Here is a 22,279-nt window from a genome sequence, read left to right as displayed (position 1 = left end):
CTTGTTTTATATTTCCTTCCGGACTCACTGCACACAAATGCTCTTGATGATTCCTTTCGAGCGTTTCCAGGCGTGGAATAGACACTTAAAACAAGAGAAAAATAAATATGCAGTTTTGATCAGGGTTCCACGTTCAGCTCCTCTAGTTTTAACATGTTTAACAATCAATTTATGCACGTAAGGAAGAATGCAACACTCATTTGATTAAATATGTGCATCATAAATGAATGGGACAATTTAGTTTCCAGAAAGACCGTGCACTTTATATAGCCATGCCCGTTATTTTCCAGTCTAATACAAAAAGTAAAGGTTTTCAGCCCATTGCAACCACAAGGTTATTGAATAAAATGGTGTATATTTAAATTTGGAGATTTAGATAAGCCTACCTACCTACCCAACTACTTTTTGCTCTATACATTGAGTGCGATTTCAGCTTTTGGGCTATTTACATTAATAAAAGAAGCCCATCTGTCATCTCCTGGACGATTGGGACCCAAAAGCACTATACGGAGATGAAAAGTGATTCAATATACCTTTGACATTTGACTGTGTTCAACTGTGATTGGTAAAGCTATAGTCGATTGGTCAGTTAATCAGTCAAAGGTGGTGGTGATAAGCCTGCATTGTCTTCATGGGAAATGTTGTTCTCTGCATTTGACCCATCCTCCAATGCCACTGGGGAACCGTGTCCGGAGTGTCTGGGGACCATCTCCAGATCTTGAGCTCGGCTTGGATCAATACTTGGGCTGATGGATTTGTGCATGTTCAGGGTTTATGGTAGAAAACACACTCAGACACAGAAACATCAGAGTTAGCTGGAGATTTTGGGAGAGACCGGACAGTTTAATCTGCCTTTTTCCACTTGTAACGAAGCAGTTTACTTCTCTGTATTCATCGCAGTTTTCGCACAAGAACCTCATATGTTGAAAGCTTTTGCCAGCGCCGCACCCCTTTTGTTGTCCATTCACGCACAGGGCCTGTCTTTTGTCGACCGAGAATTCCCTTAGTCCTGATTGGATACAGACATGTGAAATATTTAAATTAAATAAAGTAACGCAGCGATTTCAGGCAGCTTTGTGTGTTAAAATCCACAATTATCTTGCCCGATCTGACTGGACAAAAGCATCTAACGGTTAACTGTTGATTAGCTCATGTTGATGGGTTCTGCATTAGCATAGCAGCAGGGGGTCTCCTAATGACCGCAGAGTACCCCAGTCCCCACCATCACCTTTAGTTAGACCCATCGCATTTAACACATACTGTATCTCCCCCGTCAACAGTGAATATTGGGGACGCCATTGGAGACGCCTTCCGAATCGAGTAACTGGCGATCCCAAAGGTTTCTATGGACACTTAATCAATACGTTCATCCAAGGCACTGATTGCCGGCTATTAACTTGTCACTTCCTCTGGCTGTCTCGTCTCCCTTTTGAATCCGAACAGCGGCGCAGGAGCGATTAAAGAAAGGAACGGGTTCGGAAATGAATTGGGGCTATGACAGTTTGACGGATTCCTCAGCGGTCGGGCTTTGAGTCCGTCGCGATGCAAAAATAAATTAGAGGATCGTAAATAGACGGGGGGAACGAAAAGCGAAATGGCGAAACAGTAGGGGGTATTTTGTGTCACCCTTGAAAAATGTGTCCTCGAGCCCCAGACGTGGGCAACCTGTCAGGGCGGGCAGTGTTTGGAGGTAGGAACGGGAGGAAAAGCAGAGCCGAAAAACAAGACTCGTGAAAAAAAACACACACCACGTGGTTTGTGGCTCTTTTGAGAGTGAATGGAAACGTCTCCCTTCCCCTGTTGGTGAAAAGGAGGCTTCGTCACCAAAAATAAAAGTTTTTTCTGCCACTGAGAGCACTCGAACCAATGCAGGCGACAGCTTGAAGCGGCGGGGGGGCAGTGGCGGGGGGCCGGCGGGCTCTCACGGGACAGAAAGGCTCTGTTGGACCCGCACGTATCTGCGTCCAGGCCCGGATGTGTGAGTCTGAGCAGGTCTACAGCTTTTCTGATGCTGGTCGAGCTGAACCTGTGCTTGTTCAGCATCATAATATCTGAAAAAGTCTCCAGCAAATGAATACAGCTCTCGCAATGACAGTAATTCAACTTTTGTCTATCGTAGATCAATGTGGAGATTGTTGAGGTGAGAAATTAGTAGCTATAAAGATGAATAATAGTGTCATAGTAAAGGAAAAAGTCAATATGAGATTATGATTGACACCTTTTTAACACTAATATGTTCATGGGTTTTAAAGCAAAAAACAACAAGAAAAACAGAAGAATAACAAAAGACCTTAACATACTATTTCTAAGTTTTGTAGTCTAAAGTTGCAGATCTTAATCTTCATAAATGAGGGTGTTTAAATATGTATGTGATTAGTATTGGCTGAAGTTGTTCTCATGTTTGTGTATTTCAAAGACAGATTGTGACTTATATGAGCTTAGTATGAGCCGTTTAGCAGCGTGATATCTGAACTCTCCCCCAAAATAATGGACTGTAAAACAATGTATAGGCTGCCACATACGGCACTTTTCCCCATATGGCTCTGTAGTTTGACGCCTAAAAGGAAATAAGACCATGTCAGAGTTTTATTATCATTTAGATTGCATCAACTTACCACTGAAGGCTGCTGAAGGTGTTTAATCTGAATGGTAGGTAAAATGTGTGTACATTGTAAGCCTATTTTAATTGTTATCCTATAGTAGATTTAATTTGCTTTTCCTTTGATTTTAAATAGATTGTTTAACCATTGTTCATTGTTTCATGTTGCACCAAATCACCAAAGCAAGTTCCTATGTTTGTGTATTCTGTTCATTAGCATTAGCAATAAAACTTTTTCTGATTCTGATTAGCTATAACTGAATACATCCATATATACTTTAGGCTGGCTCATCACACACACCATAAGAGACTGTTATGCTGTTTTAAATACACAGCTGTGCCCACTATTCACCTCCTCTTGTCACACACGGTTTCAACGGGACACCAGTCGAACCCTCCGCCTCTCACGGCCGCTGGGGGGCGTGCTTGCCGCGGTGTCCCGTCCGCGAGCACCGGGACAGAGCGCTGCGCTGTGGGGCCCTCGCCTCGGCGCGCGCGGGACCGTCCCGGGACAGGTTCGGATGGGCGGAGGAAGAGGCATGAGCGGCCAGGAAGCGGCTCGAATTACAACTGAGGGGTGCTCAGGGTGGGGTGGGGGGGGGAGAGAGAATGACACCCACTGGAGCAGGAGGAGGAGGGCTGTGTGTGGAGACGTAAGGCGCAGAAAAAAACAAAAAAAAAACAAAAAAAGAACACCCTCGTAAACCTGACAAAGCGTCTGAGCAACAGTACGAGCGCTGGCAGTCGCGGGAGACGCACGGGACACGCTCGTTTCGCCCGGGACAGGTGACAACGCACGGATTTTATGAGATTTTTTGGTGTTTCTTTTTGACATTGTGGGACATTTCTTTCCCTTCTTCTGGCGGTGTGTGCAGACTCAAGTGGAGAAGACCCGGGGCATGTAACGTAGCGGCAGGGACTTGGGAGACTTGGAGGCGCAAAGAAAAGGATAAGTCGGATTTCTCTGCGTGGCATCGGACTACACTCGCACCAGTACTTGGATTATACCTGGCGTTGTATTTTTGTTATTGCGGCTGGAGGAGCGGTGAGAATAAAACATAAAACAGCAACGCAACGAACAGCGCGTCGGTCCTAGAGATCTTTCTTTCTTTCTTTCTTTCCTTTTTTTTTTTTTTTTTTTTTTTTTTTTGGTGCATTGTGGAGTCGGGGCATTCCTGTGAGAGTGTGTGTGTGTGGATTCAGCCCATGCTCTCTCCTCCCTTATCTCCGCATGCCAAAACAGATACCTCCACGACTTTAGCGCGCACACGTAAGTACTACGACCCGGCGCGTTGACGCTTGTTTACGCGCGGCTGGGACACTTTTAAGTGCAGTTCTCTTACTCTTTTTCCCCATTTACGTGCACAAAATCCACGTCTAAGTCTTAAAGTTGTTCCCATGCTGACTGCACGATTTGCCTTGATTAACTCGTTAAAACGCGTTGATTGCTTGAATTTAGATGAGTTGGAACCGCAAGAAGTCTCTTTCTGTTCAGTCAAAATCGATGGTGTTTACATTAGGAGGAACGCCACGCAGCAGCTTGCATCGCCACTGTTTAGACCCCATTAACACTGTCCTGGTTATTTATTATTTCTTGGCTCGGGGTTTTTTTTCGACGTCGCATTTACGGTGCCAATTATCCCGTGACCGCACTTGTTTTTCCACCGCTCGGTGCCGGGGCCCTAAATCACTGCGCGCCTCCAAATGAGCCCCCCTTTGTCAACGGGAGCCAAGTGATTTGAATTTCAATAGGAATTTAATCAGTGCCAAAGAAAATTCATTCAAAGGCTGTTTTTTGTTTCCTTTTTTTGGGGCGGGTTTGGTAAATGAAAGTTGCGGCGCGGCTGTTGCGGATCCCGGTGCGTTCCCGGTGCGTTCCCGGTGCGTTCCCGGTGCGTTCCCGGTGCGCTCCCGCTGTCACGACGCACAACGGCCCCGCGGACACATCTGCACAGGTTTGAGAGGTTTCAGCTTTGCAATTTGTTGGGATATCACAAGCTGTAGTTCACGTCACGTTGGATACGCGTTGTTGTCAACGCTTGCGTGGACCGTCGCGCGTTTTGCAGAGTTGTGGATGCTCTTTGGGGTGTTTCATCTTAAAACCAGTGCAAAACTAGCTCATATTTATGCTTTATTGTATCCAGTCGAACGTGTTATAGCTTTGCAGTTAACCAGTGTCAGTGGTGTTGCTGTTTTGAATGAGTAATTAGTATTATTTTGCATGAAATCCCTGCGTCTTGGCTGTCCGTCACTTTCTGTTCCAAATGCGCATTCGTTGCATTCTCCTCTGGACAATTGCATTATTCAGACAGTTTAACCAAGACTCTACGTTTAACCAGCTCCTCTCACAGTCACAGTCTGTCCCATGTGCGTCTGAGGGTCGCACACAATCGATCTCCCTCCAGCTGGAGTGAGAAGGAGCGCAGAGGAGCGTGACTTCTCCAAACCTCTGGAGACTGCGGTGCGCGCTTGTTCCGCAGATGTCTGTTTGGCACCACAATAACAACACTTTGCATTGCATTTCAGTGACAAAACCTTCACCCCTTTTTTGCAATCAGATCAAGAGACTATAGAAGCAGTGGCTCGTTGGGGTTTTGGCGGCGTGGAGACGGAGAGGGAGCGCGATGGCAACAGGTCTGACGCGTCTGTTGCGCACGGGAATAATAATATTTGCCCTTTTGTGGTTCACGCGTGGCAAATACCGACTTAAAACTGATTTATTCCGCCCTTTAATGGATTTCTTTTTAATTTAGAAAAGCTAATAATGTGGTATTCTAATCCCTCACCGCTGGAGGTTTGGTTGATCCCACATTTCCATGATAAAAAAGCCTCATCACTGAATGCGCGATGACTCACACGTGATTGACCGCTTTACGCAGCATGGCCGGGTTAATTAGTTTGCCAAACGAAAGCCATAAGGACTATTGCAGCTCGGGGGAAGGAGGCTGGAGGAGTGGACGTGCTGCTGCTGGTGCCTGTGCCTCAGTGCCTCGGTATGTCTGTGGCACAGCAAGTTTGACAACATTTTGTAAGACTTGTCTCGATCATTATGACGCGGTTGATGCAGGTTAATTCTGCAAAGCTGGAGTTGAGGAGCTGGACGTGAGCTGTGAAGGATTTCATTTCAAAATTCACAGAAAAAGTGCTGAGAAAAATGTTTGGATATAGGCAAACAACTAAAGGACAGGTATCAGCAGGCTGTGTTGGCAAGGACATTAGGATATTGGAAAGTAGGGCTGTAACTAACATCATTTTATTCATAATTTTTTATTAGAGACTTGTCAAACTGTTTTTTAAATTCTACATTGAGACTTTGAAACATATTACAAGTTGAAAGGTTGAAATACGGTGATTGAAGGCTTCTAGATATTCAAGAATAAAGTGTATTATTGATAACAATCTGACATTTTGTTTGAATACTGTTGCTGTCAGACAAAACTGACAAATGTGTTAATCGTGAAAGGCTTTGCTGATCCATGAGCCATTCTGACACCAACAACTCCATTTTTCATGACAAATTAGGTCCTTGTGGAATCATAATCGTTTGTTACGCCTTTCTCGACTTTAACAACTTCATTTTCCTCCTCTTTTTTGTAGGTGATTGGCAGAATTCCAGTGAGTGACAGTCCGCGCCTCCAGCAGTTGATGGTTTGCCGGACGACCTCAGATGGGATCAGTGTCCAGGGGGAGGTGGAGAAGGGGGGAATGGGCCTTCTCTAACGGGATGGCCCGGCTGCTGGCTGCTGTGGTCCTGCTGTCTCTGCTGTCGCTCAGCGTGGCACGGCCGCCGCTCACCGCTGCTAAAGACGAGGAGACCACAGAGGAACCCGAAGGTAAGGCCCACTCTGGCACGGGACGGGTCAAGGCGGGATGGAGAGGATGAAAACATAATGGAGCATGGTTGTCATAGCAGTTCGCAGTTTGAAAGCGAAATGTCACATGTTTTGAATGCTGAAAAGTCCTCCAAATGTTCCATGTGACAGGAACCCATGCATTTTATAGTAGTTCTTTGTTTTTGCGGTGACTTTGTGGTTTCTGTGTTGTTCTGGAAGTGGAGTAGTTATTGAAAAGCCCTTTAGAGTAACTGAAATGATTGTTCTGTTGTGTAAAAATGTTGTAACAAAGTCAAAGTTTGCCATTGATAATCCTCTTGCCTCTGATGAGTCTTGAGAGTTTAGGAAATGAATGAGGTTTCAGTTCTTTATGAGCCATACAAGTTTTATTGTGACAGGGTGAAAGTGCAGGAATTATGATGGAATAAATCTGCACATACAGTAAAAAGACGTTTAGTTTCTCATGACTTTCCACTAGAGCATAACACTGCGCATCAAAATAATAGTTTAGCATTCGTCTCAGTTCATTGGTAACATGGGAACATCGTGAATGACTGTGATTTATTGCCTGACAACATACTATCAAAACACGACGAACTGTTACTAAAACGATGGTACACTCAACTTCCTGTTTTCACAACATGGCATAAATCATTTCACAAAATCATATAAACTTTAGATAACATCGCGCTTGACAGGACGGCTCACTTTCGTCCAAAACCAGAATACAATGCTCACTGTAGTCTGCGCAATGTCAAAGTTTAGCTACGATTACAATTATTCATGATGTTAAAAGTTCAAACTCGACATTACACTGATATTTCCAACACAAAATGACAGTATTTTCTTTATTTCCAGGTGCTATTATACTAGTTCTGATAGTTCTCAAAAGATTATTATAAAACTGTTAAAGAAATAAATTTTTCTTTCCTTTTGATGTGATTTATTTTAGTATTGATACTTGCTCAGAAGAATATCCACTTTCAATACTAGTTTTAGTATCGACTGATCTGCTTTTTGATTCTTTTTTGACAACGCTTTTCATGATATTGACACCAAGAGAAAACAACAGTGAAATCCCAGACTATCACTTACAAATCCAACTTTCCGGATGAAAAACTAACAATTTTGTGCCACAAACCGCCAGAATAAAAGCACTTTACATGTATGTATGTAGGAATGTATGTTGACTTAGTTTTGCCGCACTGATTGACATGAAACTACTCATATTTCCTTCAAACGATTCCGACGATTATCCTTTTGTAGTTCTTGCCATTGTATTGCGCCCTGTTTTATCACGATTACAGCCGAATCTGGACGCCTGTACCTGTGAGCGAGCGTGCTTGTTGTCTGCAGCGGTGCGCGGCGTCACTTTGGAGCGTGGGAGGACGCGGGCCATGGAACGGGCGGGTCTTTGTTTGTACTGGCACTGCGCTGGCGTGCCCTTCCCCGGCTGCAGACGAGCTGTGGGAGAGGGGGAAAAACAAAACAACCCCGTCTTTCAACCCCGTTCGAAGTCAATTATTTTAACAAGCCATTTATTTTACACGGTCAGCGAAAAATACACGCGATTTGGACTTAAGTCTTTGCCCTGTCTCCACCGGTTTGGTCTGTTGTTGGTTTGTTGTGATGGATGGCAACGCACATTCCTGAAAGCCTATTGTTCCCAGGCCTTAATCAGCATGCTAATTGTAAGTTAGAACCGCTTTGTGTTGTGACCTTTTCCTCCCGGGGTCAGGTACTAGCCTTACCTGTTGGGTCTAATGAAAGGCTTTAGTTTACTTGTTGTCGCTGGTGATGTCTTAGACTGTTTGGCTCCATGCCGGGTGATCCTATACATTACAGGCCAGTAGTTCTCAAACGTAAGGGATCTTCTCACTCCAGGGGTCTTAATGGTCCAAGTCAGATCATTATAGAAGACGGATTTCAGTTGGAATGTAGTTAGAAAGCCAGGCATAGGTGTTCACAACAGCTCTGTGTGCTCATCTTTAGCCTAGATGGAGTGAATGGCCAGGTTCTTTTAGTTTAGATTAGTTTACTTTATTCTTTATGTGTCAGGAACCATGTACACATTCATGAATCTGCTGCTTTCCATCTGCAGGTGCACACGTCAACAACGAAAAAAAGTACCTATTACATTACATTTACTGCAGAAGACTTGATAATACGTTATTTCCTTCCTTCAATTTGCCGTGCCTTGTTTTGATTCAGGGTCATTGTTGTAGTCCAGCGAAGACAGCAAAGAAACGTGGATAGTTTTAGATGTTTTTTCTTGATTTTGTGGAACAACACTTACCGTACGTATTTCAGAACCAAAGCAAAAGCATTCTCATCCTCAACTTTCATTCAGTGCGTCTGGTTTGATGGGTTGAGCCCGGCATTAGACCCAGAATGGGGCGTCAAAGTGAAACAGTTGTCATGAAAAGGGGATTTGTGCATATTTGAGTTGTGGGCTTTAAATGGGGGGATTATCCAGCCGTGTGGTCAGGTGTGGGGAGATTAGGGATCTGAATGAGGAGAAGTCACATGACAACAGAGGAGTGACCGCCTTTCATCTGATCCAGGGTCTCAGGCTGATGGGATTTTAGTTGCGACAAAGGAAGATGTTCACACCGGAATGAAAAAGTCAGGTCAAATATATGGAAAGGAGAGACCACTCATATAAAAACAAAAAGCATGTTCTTTTCTAGTTCAGACGTTTGCTCAGGACTCTCCATGTTATAAAATGATTACTTTAAATGCAATGTGTGAATCAGTAAACCTCTGAGACACTTCTGGCAGTCCCTCAAAGCACACTAGTGCACAATATAGACCCTGTATCTAAATTCTGGTGGAATATAATGTGAGTTCAATGGAGAAACTGGGATTAACCTCAGAATATCACTAAATATGACAAGTTAAGGTTGGTGGTTTTAGCAAATGAAAACCTCTTAAATAAATGTGAGTGATATCAGCGCCTGGTTTAAATACATTCACTATTGTGTTTGACCATATTTGTTCATTTAATAGGGGATTATGATGGACACACAACGTTTGACTGGACAAATATTTACAGAAATCTTGATCCTACAATGGTTCATCTGCATTTATTCAGTTTAATTTTAGCTACGGACACATTGCATACTTTACCATGAACATTTTCTGATGCTAAAACACAATTTGAGGCAAGAAAATAGTACTGGTACATCTTTGTAATAGAAAAGCAAACTAATTTGTACATTTTTACCCTGAAAATTCAACATTTTTGTATTTTTCCCAACACAATGACTTAAAACCATTAATACTTATACCTAAAATGAGTTAATCATTGAAAATTTGGCCTCCAGTTGCCTATTTACACGCCGTTTAAGGGTCTCGTATATATCAGAAGTATTTATTTACACTGAGCTTTTAAAATTCTACCTAAACCAGTTCGTGAAGATTAACTAAGCCTTTTCTTTTCGCGATCCTCCATCATCTCAAGCCTCACGTTTGCTTCCACCTCGCTGCATGAGTCCACACACAGTCTCCGCGCTCCGCTTTAGGGCTCTGTGATGTTAGTAAGACAGATCGCTGGATGATTAAACCCCCATTTTGGTGTTGTTTGCCCTCCTCTGCTGGCTCCAGCCCCCGCCCTGGAGCTGTGACCACCCTGCACCGCGTGTGGGAGCTGTAATTGTTGTCCATCCATCAGATTGCGTATCAGCTCCACCGGTGGGCCCCGTGTCAGTTTGTTTACCGGCGGTTGCTGTAACAGTAGTACAGCGGATTTAGACAGAGCCATTGTCGCCCGCTGCAGTATCTATGCCACTGTTGTCCAAAGTTTGCTCAGTGATTGAAATACTTGGCGCTGCTTGACAAAGGTGCCAGGATTAGAAGGTGTGTCCGCAGTTTGTCGCTTCCTACACAATGTGCTCGACCCTTTTGCAAAGATCATGGAATAAGAGTTAACTAGATGAAGAAAGCTAATTCGTCCAAACCAAAATGGGGCAAATCAATTTGAAGAATATGAGCATAAATCGTAAACTGTACATGTATAAATTGATAGTTTATCCAGTGACATTTCTGATTTAAACTGTTGTAGTAATAGTTATGCCTGAAAGACTTAAATACAAGTATAATTGCACTTTTTCTGACAGTTTTTGATTATATCTAGGAGCAGGAAGGAAAGGACAAAATGGCTGTGCATTTAATCAAATTGTGGTTTCAATTATAACTCTAAAATGCACTTAATTACCTCCGTTCAGAATGATATGTTTGTTTGTTCTACCGTACAATACCAAAGCTGCTCGTCTTTTAAACAAAAATGCCACAAAACATTATTTATGAATGTTTTCTACTTATTCTAAAGGTACATTTGAACAGTATATGGAAAGTAATTGTAATTTCAATTGGGCTGTCAGCCTTTAGTTGATTAATGTTGTTTCAGTTGACTAATTATCCAGTTTTTGTATGAAACAACAGCAACAAAAAGGAGCTTTCGTGAGTTTAATCTGCCTTTTCACTCATAAATCCACTCTTTTCTAATACTTTGCTGTGATCTTGTCAGTGCAATTTGGGTCAGAAACATGACTAGATCTTCAAAATACTGAAACGTTTTGAAAGATCTTCCATGTTTCACACCACCGTCCCTTTTAATCAATCTGCAGCAAGTCTTTAGTCGACTTCAACCCTAGATTTCAATTATGAACCAAATTATTGCCATTTCCCCCCCACAAATCAAGCAGCCCCAATTCCACACATCACTACAATAAATTCCTCAACGTGCTTAACTTTCTGTGACCACCACCAGCAACAAAATATGACCAAAGTCTGATTATGAACAACCAAATAAGCCGAAACCACGTCATGCCAGCTTACACTGTATAACTTCTGCTTCTGGGAACTCTCAGTAAGAGCATTTGCCCACATTAAGCAGCAGCCCTCTTTACCAGGAACAACTAAAGTCAACACGATCCCAGTGCGTATACGCGTTGTTTGCCAAGGTGGGAAAGTCGAAGCATCTCCGCATCTGCAATCGCCCGTCCACACACAGTAGGAGACGGGCCGTAAAAGTGTAAAAGTGTCAGCTGGCCAGTTAATAGCCTTCAGTGTGTGCGCGAGTGTGAGTTGGACTTGAACTCTAAACAAATGCGTCGGGCTGGAGAGAGGAGGGCTGGTGGTGTGACCCGGGGGCACTTGGACCTGATATACGACCTTCACACAGAGTTTTATTAGCCTGTTGCTGCCTGGTGTTAATCTAAAAGGTTCCCAGCGCACAGGGAGTCGATGGCAGCGTGTGTGCGTACGAGCGGGGCTGTTTACTTTGGGAGACGTGGTCCGAAAGTGTCTTGTCACTGCAGCGTTTGGCCTCACAGCGCCTGATAAGAAGCTGTTTTAGTCGGTTGTTGCGAGAGGTTTTAATGCACAATGCGGCGACGAAAAGAGCAACACAAAAGGAAAGTATTATTTAGGTTAGAGTGCCAGCTAACGTTTATTTTAGTGTTCAGCAAGTGTGCATTGAGACCTTTTATATATATAATTAACCGAGTAAAGTTTGAAATATCGTGACTGGAGGCTTACAATTAAAGTAAGAATGAGTCTGTGAAGTCCAGATGACGATTACGATGATCAAAATACAACAAATATTTGTTATAGTCGATTAATTACGATTTGTTGATCAATCACTGCATTTATAGGTCATTTATTTTTTCGAACTACCCAATTTTAACATCGTAGTCTTATAAAAATGAAGCCTGTTAATATGTCACTATGAATTGTTGAGTGCGCTACAAACAGAACACAATTTTGTTCAAAATATTCATCTCGAAATTAAAAAAAACATATTTAGAGAGACTCAAATTACAAAAGATGGAAAATTTAAGGTCTCAACACGTCATAAAAGAATGCCAATAGTCTTTAAAAAGCGTTTAAAGTTAAATTAGACCATATTAAGCCCTTTTAATGTGTATCACAACATTAAATGATCATTCAAAGCCTTGTTAAAACGTTTCTGAACAACAGGCTGTCTCTGATAAAGCTAAAGAGGTCGGGTTGGGTTCAGGACATGGGGGTCTTTCGAGTGGATGGGGGGGTCATGGGAGCTGGGGTCGTCGCCATGGTCACCAGCAGGGGCCAGTCCATGCAGCAGCTCCTTTGTCATCATAAAAAGACTAAAGGGGAATTTAAATGAAAAAGGACAGAGACATCAGTGAGGAGCAGGAGACACAAAAAGAGTCCCAGGATGATGAGGGGACGTGAGCGGGATGCAGAGGCGGGATCGGGTCCGGGCCGCGGCGATGTTTAATGTGATTTAGCTGTGCGTCTGGGAGATGGAACTCATTACATTTAGTCCACATTTAGCATGGAGCAGAGCAACAGGAACAGGAGAGGCGAGCGTGGGCTTCTGAGGAGAGAGAGGGCCGACCTCCCCCAAAGTCTGCAAACAAACCAACAAACAACAACCACAAAATATACTTACCACTAAAGGGAGACAGGGGAGTCCACATCTGCAATCAAGTAAAGGTTAGAAGTAGAGAAAAGTATTGAAAAATGAATGATATTGTTGTTTTGGAGAAAAGCATTAGAATATGGAGTATATCATTGACAAAATAGCCTAAAAAAGAGATCGAAACGTAGTATAATTTCTCAAACAAGGCACATTTGAGCACATTCCTGATGCATTGTTCAAATAATACAGTATTAGAGAAATACTCATTCAAATACATTCATTTTGTCAATACTGCACCCCCAGTTTAAGCTTTGACCTGCTCTTTGATGCACATACATAAGAATGGAAAGTTACTGTGGACATTTAGTCAAATATCAACTCAACTAATAATCACTTACTTTTAATAAGCCAGACAAATAAATCAAGCAAATTATGGCTTGACCGGGGATTGAACTCAGGAGTACAGTTACCCAGCATGCAATTCACACAGCGCATTAGAAGAGGTTACTGATTCACTTGTTGTCAAAAGTTAATAGAGCAAAAAGTACAGAAATTAGACTCAGGAGGCGTTTTACTTTTCAGAGCCAAGTATTAAAGCTATAGTTAGATATATTGCTAAAAAGAAAATAATGTTTAGTATATTAGCTGCACAAATATATGGTTGTCTAGTATTGTATTGTGTATTAGACATTCAAATCACAACTATCAATTGTACATTTAGTGCTTAAGATTAACAACACAATTCTTTACAGTGCGATTGCAAAACGATGCTGTCGATGTCCAAAAAGTTGGTGAACATCTTGCACAATGGAAATGTTTCAACGGCGAACAAAGCCTCCAACATGGCTCTTTCCACGTCTTCTCTCGACTTTGAGCGATTTGACAGACGGACGGACGGACGCGAAGACGACGTTGGGGCTGCCGGACCGCGGTGCGGCCGAGATGTGAACGGGCGAGCCTGATCGCATCCACGACGGACACGTGTAATAGACCCACTGCAGGCGGGAGATTGAGGCTCGAAATGACAGCGAGGAAAGTGAGGAGGAGAGAGGGCTGCTTTGATAGAGACGGAAGAAAAGTATGTGCGAAACGAAAAGGAGGATCCCGCGGTGAAAGAAACTTTTGGGAGATGAAAAAGCAGAAGTGAAGCGTTTCAAGTCTTTCAGCTCAGCGTGTAGCCCAGAAGAGAACACTGATTCTAAGGACGGGACAAGACGTTTTCTGGGCACGATTCGGTGTAATGGATTCTAGAGAGGACGGTGGACAGCAGGGAATAGCATTTGTAGAAGTGTTATAAGTGTTATATTCATACTCACCATCACATGCTTGCATATTTACACATTTAGGACTGGAGACTGGAGACATTCTTTAGAGTTCTGCTCGCAGTAATTATCGACTCAATATTTGTTTTACATTTATTTGTCACATAGTGTTACAAATAAACATTTTGCGATTTTTTAAAAGCAACAAACAGTCCCACATTTGGTCTCTGCACTTATACCACTATTAAATATGAGTATAACGCCAAAATAATTCAGTTATGTGCCACCAAGTAATCTATGTGGAAATGTGGTAAAAGTAGACCAAAGAAACTAAATTTAGGCCATTAGAAGAAATATAAATGTAGTTTAATCTAATCAGTTCCCTCTTTTTTACAAACCTTAAATTGTTGTAAATTACTACAAACAATGTGTTTGTGCCTCTGTGGTAAAAAGAAACATGTACAATTCTTCATTCAAATATATTAATAGCAATTAGGGTTGTAAAGGATACAAAAATCAGACAAAATATTTAAGCTAGGTTCATTTGAGCAAGTCATGATACTGAAATAAATCAGTGTGTAATTGGACCATTTCTGTTTTCACAATGATCTGAGCTTTATCAGAGCTAGACCACATGGTATCATGAAAAGTGCTTTTGATCTGACTATGTTCCAGACCCAAACTGCACTCAAAAGACTACAGCTGCACCAGAGTTCATGCAGAAACAACAAATTATACAGAAAGCGCCGAGGGAATGGTGTATTTATATGTAAAAAGGAAGATTGAACTCATCTTCAGCTCCCTCCAGGCCCCTCTTCTTCTGCCTCCAAATCCTTTAATCCAAGTAAAATACTTACTCGACTGACACATTGAGTACATTTTGATACTTGTTGGCGCTGCCCTCCGGAACGTGCACAGAATCAGGTTCAGGTGGAAATACAGAGCACAAATAAACTTTCCCTTTAATGAACATCTCTGCAGAAAACACAAACTGTGGCCACACCTGCGTCCTACAGGGGGGCCTGCTCTCGCTCCTCGCCGCTTTCCCATGAAGAATCGGGCATGTTGGAGGTGTCAACAGGTTTGGGCGGGTCAGGGTCAGGTCGGCGGGGTCAGCGGGGTCACGGGGGTTTGCTCTGTGTGAAGTGGGGGGGAGGGGCGAGGAGGGCAGAGGGAGGAGAGAAGACGGCGGAGGAGCTGATGGAGCGGGACAGATGGTGATCAGGCAAAGATGCAGCTCGCACGTGTGTGTTGTTCTTTAATCGAACCGGAGACACCGTTCCCATCCAAGTGAAAACAGTCCAAACATTTTCTTGTCAACATTCTTTAGGCTGGAATGGATCGTCTTTCAGTAAAGCTCCTTGTTTCTCGTAGGAAGTGCTGACAGAAGAAAAGACTGGCGGCGCATGTACAGTATTTGGAAAAATCCAGGTGGTGCATTGCTTAGTCCCGCTGAAATATATAGTCTTGGGATAAACGTCTCCCACAGAACAAGATGGAAACTTTTCAATGCATATTTCAACTTACAGACGTCTACAGGCGTATAGCACCAATTAGGGATGTCAAGATTATTGATTTAATCGATTATTGTCATTATTTAGGACACATTATAATCGTAAGAACTGAAAAATGATAATGCGTTGCCATTTTAGAAGCAAAGTTAAGTCAATCATACTGGTAAACCTGTTAGTAAAAATGTATAGCAATTAATTAGACGAATGAGTGAGAGAAAATTCACGATTTCACTGTTGGTTATGGATGATTTTTAAATAGTGTAATTGCAACACTGTAATTTGGTCAGATAAAAAAATAAATAATCCATAAATAAAATCATAATAATATCAACAAATACAACACAGTCAAAATACAGTTTATTTTGCGTGAAAACCGGACTACTTTAACACAATACCAGATCATTTACGCCGTTAAAACCCTCTCAAATCCTTACCTTTCAAGGCCCGACATTCGACATACTAGTTCCCACAAATCTCACATTGTTCATAGCCCTTTTGACAGCGTAACATTTCGGACCGTATTTCACCCAGTTCTCATAACACTCCCATGCCAAACGCCCACACTTCCCCCTGTACGCGCGCGCAGACCTTAAGACACGTCTGGAGCCTGTAATGTCAAAACGTCTGGTTAGAAAAAGTCATGCCTTAAAAGGTATTTGAGAACGCTTCCATCAATCAGCTCTGCTCCACCTCTTATCAGGCCACCCACAGCCGCTCAGTCTCAGCGCTCTGTGGAGAGGGTTAATTATTTCCGGCTCGGAGACAATGCCGCGACTGTACCTGAGCGCGCTGACTTGCCCGCGGGGGACATTTAGACTCTTAAGAGCACGCCTGTATCGCTGGCTCGTGCCTCTGGGTAGGACTGCTACCTCATGTACACACAGAGGAGTACTGTAGTAGAGTGGTGTTTTGTTTGTCGAAGTAATGCTGCTACTAAGTACCACAAATATTATTATGTACTTCTCTGCATACCGTGATTAAGTGTGGCACGTTCAAGTCTGCTCCAATAAAGCCAGGGTCACACGTGCTTTTGCAGTGAGTTGTATTGGAAAGAGAATATGTTTGATAGTGATGAATATAAAGAGCAGTTTTTGTGTGATAAAACGGTGCTGATTCATCACTTATGCTGTTTAAGTGTTTAAATTACAGGATACTTAAACAGGCTGTACCCATAATTAGTTTTTTTCCATGTGGTTGATTAGTTTTGCACAAACAAGCCCGCTGTGTGCTGTCTGCATCTGATTATAGAGCAGTTTACTCTCCAAAAGGAAAGTGCAGTGTTAGAAAGCTAAATCTGGCTGTTTAAAGTTGTGAAAAGTGCTTTTAAACTTGTGTTGAATCATTTTGCTTGAACTATGCAAGGAAATGAGGAATATCTTTGGACTGCGGTTTTCACGGTTTTAAACTTTTTTGAAAGTCAGTTACAGCGCCTTTGATTCCCTAACGTGGCATTGTAATTTACTTTATTTCAGACATAAGGTTTTCCATACTTAAAAGAAGGCAAAATACAAAAAAACAAAACACAGCAGTCAAATAAGTCCATGAAATTCATATGAATGCATAGCCACGTTTTGGTGTCATCCTGCAGTGTTGTGAAAAAACTGGTCATTGTGTAACTCACCAAACGCCTATAGTTACTGCCAGAAGATGCAACCACTTATTACCATCAATTATTATCATATTTCCAAACAATGGGCATGTAATCCAGTGCGTAATAAGCCATCATTCAATGATCTTTTGACGACACATTACTCTGCCCAGAGCCGTGTTGTCATATATTCTTTAATGGCCTCCAGTGGACACAATGTACACACATGTAAACGCACAGACTTGGATTTTCTCCCAGATGTGAAGGTTTTATGCACTTTGGAGTCACACTGACTCTGACTCTCTGCTCTGGCCGGCAGATTTTGTGCCGGGGTTATAAGTCCTCCATGGCCATGTTATGAAAGCGATGGAAACCAGTGGAGTCAGGCTACGCTCAGGTCAAAAACCTGCAGTCCAAAAAAACAAAACAAAATGATGACCCTCTCTCCTCCTCTGCCCCCTGCTGAAAAACTGCTTCGTCTTTTGGCTGCTTGCTTTTCTGATGGACAAACAGTGTGGAGTGTGATCACCCGGTTTGACTCATAGACTCACAAATGTACACAGCTGCTTAGCTTCAATCAGAAAAGGTGTTTTGGAACGAGGGGGAAGTTCAATTTTCACCTGCATCTATTTTCCTGTAAACACTGGGAGATTAACTGCATGCTCTAAATCTATACGGATCAATGATAGACTCTGTTACAGAAAAGTGGTATTTTACTTGGGATAATTGTGGAGTGATAATGTGGTGACTTGAAATGGCCTATTCTTTCTGTAGAGCTCCTCTGAGTACAATTATTGAACTGCATCCATGGGGTCATGTGGTGATTTTGTTTCTTACAATCTGGCTTGTCTCTTCCTCTCCCTCCTCTGTCTGTCCCTGTGCACCTTCTTACCTGCCCTCACCCCTGCAGAGGCGTCCAACAAATACCAAATTTCTAAGCCCACACTGTGCTCACTGCACCCGGGGGAAGTGCTGAAGCTGAGCTGCCCGCTGCCACTGAAGGGAACCATCACCTGGACCAAAGATGGCCGCTCTCTGGGCGCCAACAATCGCACGCTGATAGAACAGGATGTTCTGCAGATCCGCGATGCTACGCTCAAGGACTCGGGCCTGTACGCCTGCACCAGTGTGGGCTCTGACACGGTCTGCTTCATAGTGAATGTGACAGGTGAGTCAGGAGCAGACAGGCCTGAGCGCAGGGTCAGAAGAGTTAGATCAGGGCCATGGAGGGTCCCAATAAAACTCCATGCACTGTGTTCTGGAGACTGTTGGATAGTACTGTAAAGACATTTGTGTTGGAGTGAATGATTGTATCAAAGTGCACAGACGGGGCAGCACATGATGTTTGGTGTGGAGTCTATGGTGTGAGTGCTGTCTGCATGTCTCCATGTGTTGGACCTGCGACTACAGAATGTCCAGGATGTACAATCAGCCTCATTAAGTGAGATAAACCAGAGAATTGTGAAGGCCTGTTATTGATATTTAAATGAGTGCTGAGTGTCTTGAGAAACACTGCATGCTTAGCTTTAGCAGAGATTGTGTGAGGGTTGGCAGTAACCCTGGTTGCTCTGTGCAGATGCCAACTCGTCGGGCGATGATGAGGACGATACTGAGCGCTCGGAGGACACAGGGGGCGACGGGGAGCAGTTAAGTGAGTATCCAGGGACCAACCGCTGGGTGGAATTTAGACTAGTCTGTGTCCTGCCTCAGTCTGAACGTGGTGTGTTCAAGAGTCCGTCTGCTTGTCTGATTGTGTTTGCTTTTGCTTTGGCCGTGTTTTGTCCTCTAATGCTACATCGTCCATGTCACTTAAAAAACACTCCCATCCAACTCTAGTTTTATGAATTTGTATTTCACACACAGTAATCAGACGCTTTGATTCTATAATATTGACAGCCATATCCTCAAGTTGTTCTTAAAACTCACCTGATAGCTTGAAGGATGTTAAAATAAACATGTTACATATACAAACACGATACATATTTAAGCAGAAGTTTGAGTAAAAGAAGAAAAAAAAAGCACAAAGGTGATATTAAATTCATACTTGTGATTCTCTAAGGGTAGTCAGGATATTGGTTCGTTTATGTTAAAGATCATTTAATACAGTAACATTGGTTTTGTCCCAGCACAGATTTATTTAAAGGGTCAAAATGAGACTTCTTTGTGCTGTCTGCATCTAATTTTGCAGCAAAACCCCTCTCTGGTCTCTGAAACGCTTATAATCCCATTGCTGTGAATGCTATAAAGATGCTAGAAACGCGTTGGGAAAGTAAATCGTACGTTTGGACTGCCGCAAACCGCTCCGTCTTTCACACTTTTCCGACAGTAAACATCAAGCACCTTTAATCGACTCTCATCACCTCTGTTTCGCACTTTATATCTCGTCCACTGCATTCTCGTCTCACCCTTTACTGCGAGGTCTGTGTGAACGTCTCCCAGGTGTGGTCCTCCAGGGAATATACGCAGGGATTCTTCGCATTCCTTCTGCTGAAGTCTCTCGTGTAGTTTGGCTTCATGGGGCAAGCAACCGTCTCTCCAGCCAGAAAGCCAGAAAGCCAGCCAGCCATGCAGTCAGCTGGGCTCATCCATTATAAAAGACACCCATCTGGACCTTGTTAGCCACCTGATGGCCCTCTGTGTGTGAGAAAGAGAAAGTTTCTACGCCCGCTCACTTCCCCGCTAGTCTTTAGTTTATATAGCCACGTGCACACATGCCTCGCACCCAAATACACTCTCTCCAAAGTTAAGATGAGGGCTTCCACATCTTGTTAAAATTCTCCACACGCAGGTCTCCTCCCCCACTACGGGCTGACTGTAATTGCCTGAAATCCATTAAATATGGGGCAGAAAGAGAGAGAGAAGGTGAGAGAAAAAACGTGGAAAGGGAATAGGCCCAGCAACAAAACAAAGAGAAAGCTGTTCTGGCAGTTTGCGAGCTCACGTGTGTCAAAACTTTTAAAAACTGATTATAATGTAACTTGTAAAAAGAAAAGAAAAACAGGAGGAGGGATAAGTTGGATCGTGACCAAAGGTTTTCAGCGTTTTGGCTCGGAGTGAGGGAGGAGTTGGTGGGTGTATGTGGGCGTGGTAGAGAATATATTCAACTCTCTCCCCCCTCAGACTTCAAATAGACTTGGGCACGAGGCCAGAGGGAAACAAAGCGTTTTGATTTGACTTTGAGGAGAAGTTGAGTTGGGAGAAAGGAGAAGGACCGGCGAGTTTGTGCTACGTCATGAGAAGAGTTGCGTTATTGGAGGAGACACAGGGGGGAGTCGAGGGGAAAGGCTGTTTGTAGGGGGACACCAGCAGGAGGGGCCCCACTGATGTCATTTAGTTTAAAAAGCCACGTGGAGCTTTGGCCTGGACCTGTTGATATGGGACGTTTTGTACTGTAGTTCTCAATCCCAGCCAAAAGTAAAAGCACAGTGAAGAGTGAATATATATTACCTGCAATGTGTTGAATAATCTACTACTAAAATAATTTCATATATTGTTTTTTGTGGGATTTTTGGCCATTTGAAGAAACAAAATACCACAAAATACTTCCATTGACCTGTGGAGAAATGTCAGCTGTAAGACTGAATGTAACATGTCATTACTGTATATCAGTTTTCAGACAAAAATGCAGAAGGATTACATTTATGCTGGTTCCAAGCCAAGATAAATGTGTAGGATTTGGTCTGGAAGGAACAGAAGTGAGGAACTATCGAAGGAAATTGCCCCGTTTTATCATGTATGAAGTTTGCGTTCACATTTTTGAATTTGTCATAATTTCATAATTGATGCAGCTGTATAACTCAAAGGGAGATTTACTGAAAGATTTACTAAAATTATGATCTACAAATGTCGAACATTATCATTATTTGTTTGGGATCGGCTCCACAAACTGTCATCTTAAAGTCTTGACAGTCTTGACTTTGGGGTTGAATAAGGGCCACTTTCTAAAGCCAAAAAAAAGAAAAGAAAAGAAAAACACTTTAGTTCATTTGTGCTGACAGAGAAGACTTTGAACTTGATGTCAGTTTTGTTTCATGTGAATAGGTCCATATTACAGAGATATTGAACAAAAACAGATCAAAACATCTGGAATCTGACAGTTAAACAAAGCAAATTCTATCATTGAAAACTGACCTGTCCTGCTGCTCTATTTTAATTTATTAGAATATCTATGAGTCCTATCAATAAATGTATGAGTTAAACTGCTATTAGTCTCTCAAATGTACATTGTTAATTTAAGGTACACTTCCTGTATAACGTATAGTGGCTCACGATACAAAGTGGAGAGTCTGACGTCATGCGCAGTCAGATAACCTCAGCTCACCCCGGGTCCGCCGCAGGGCTAACTGCCGTGGTGGAACCGGGGTCCGGACACGGGGGGCTCTGGGGGCCCGGGACAGTGAGAGTTCGGCCCCATCTGGAGCAGAGGCAGAGGGGGCAAGGCGAGGGGTACTGTCCCGTTTGAAGTAGTGCCCTGTCGAACGGAAGAGCCTGGGAAACAGCCACGCTCACCTTTCAAGTCCTCACCTCATCCTCCGACCCGACCGCCAATATGGGGTCAGAGGTCGTCACGGAGAGACAGGCTCGCAATGGGCTAGTCTGCAGCTCATCTGTCTCTGTCGAAGTGGACTGGTTCTGCAATATTCAGAAAACATGTTTGTTTAATCGACTTTAATTGTGTCAGTCCTGGACCATATATTGTGGCCACTTCTAATTGTAACACCTATTTCCATGCCAATGCAGTAAATAACTTTATACTAAGCTTTACTAAAACTACTACTGAAACTAGCTATCCCTTTGTAACTGTGGAAAAAGAAAAAAGAAAAAAAAATCTGACCTTTCCTGAATTGGTTTAGAAATATCTTGTAGTATTTTGTATTGAAAACTACATTTTACTGACAACAACGTGTTCAAACATTTCCCGCAGTATTGAAATTGTGTTTGAAATGGTAGTATTAGTAACCATTTCAAACTATACCAGTGTTTCTCAAACTGTGGTGCACGTGCTCCTTCATGATGGATTGGATTCCTATACTTCCCCGAATTGAATCCACATTTTCTGTTCTTCTCTGGGTTA

The 22,279-nt window shown here is 42.9% G+C and overlaps 1 protein-coding gene across 6 annotated transcripts in view; it reads left to right on the top strand.

Annotated features, from left to right (window-relative positions):
• The first annotated feature begins 3,706 nt into the window (after positions 1-3,706).
• Positions 3,707-22,279, top strand: part of fgfr2 (fibroblast growth factor receptor 2) — a 58,354-nt gene continuing 39,781 nt past the window's right edge. For 4 of the 6 annotated variants that reach the window (XM_072437049.1, XM_072437048.1, XM_072437051.1 and 1 more), the window contains exons 1-4: positions 3,707-3,869; positions 6,197-6,432; positions 18,116-18,373; positions 18,782-18,856. In XM_072437049.1, coding sequence (XP_072293150.1) covers positions 6,267-6,432; positions 18,116-18,373; positions 18,782-18,856 — 499 coding nt within the window. In that variant the 5' untranslated portion in view covers positions 3,707-3,869; positions 6,197-6,266. The remainder of the gene's footprint in view (positions 3,870-6,196; positions 6,433-18,115; positions 18,374-18,781; positions 18,857-22,279) is intronic. The other 2 variants (XM_072437052.1, XM_072437054.1) reach the window with 2 other exon arrangements.

Source organism: Eucyclogobius newberryi, unplaced genomic scaffold (assembly GCF_026437365.1).
Source record: "Eucyclogobius newberryi isolate DKJ021-1_F unplaced genomic scaffold, fEucNew1.0.hap1 SCAF_8, whole genome shotgun sequence".
Lineage (NCBI taxonomy): Eukaryota > Metazoa > Chordata > Actinopteri > Gobiiformes > Gobiidae > Eucyclogobius > Eucyclogobius newberryi.
The sequence above is the reverse complement of the archived record's forward strand: the minus strand, read 5'-3'. Positions and strand labels throughout refer to the sequence as shown.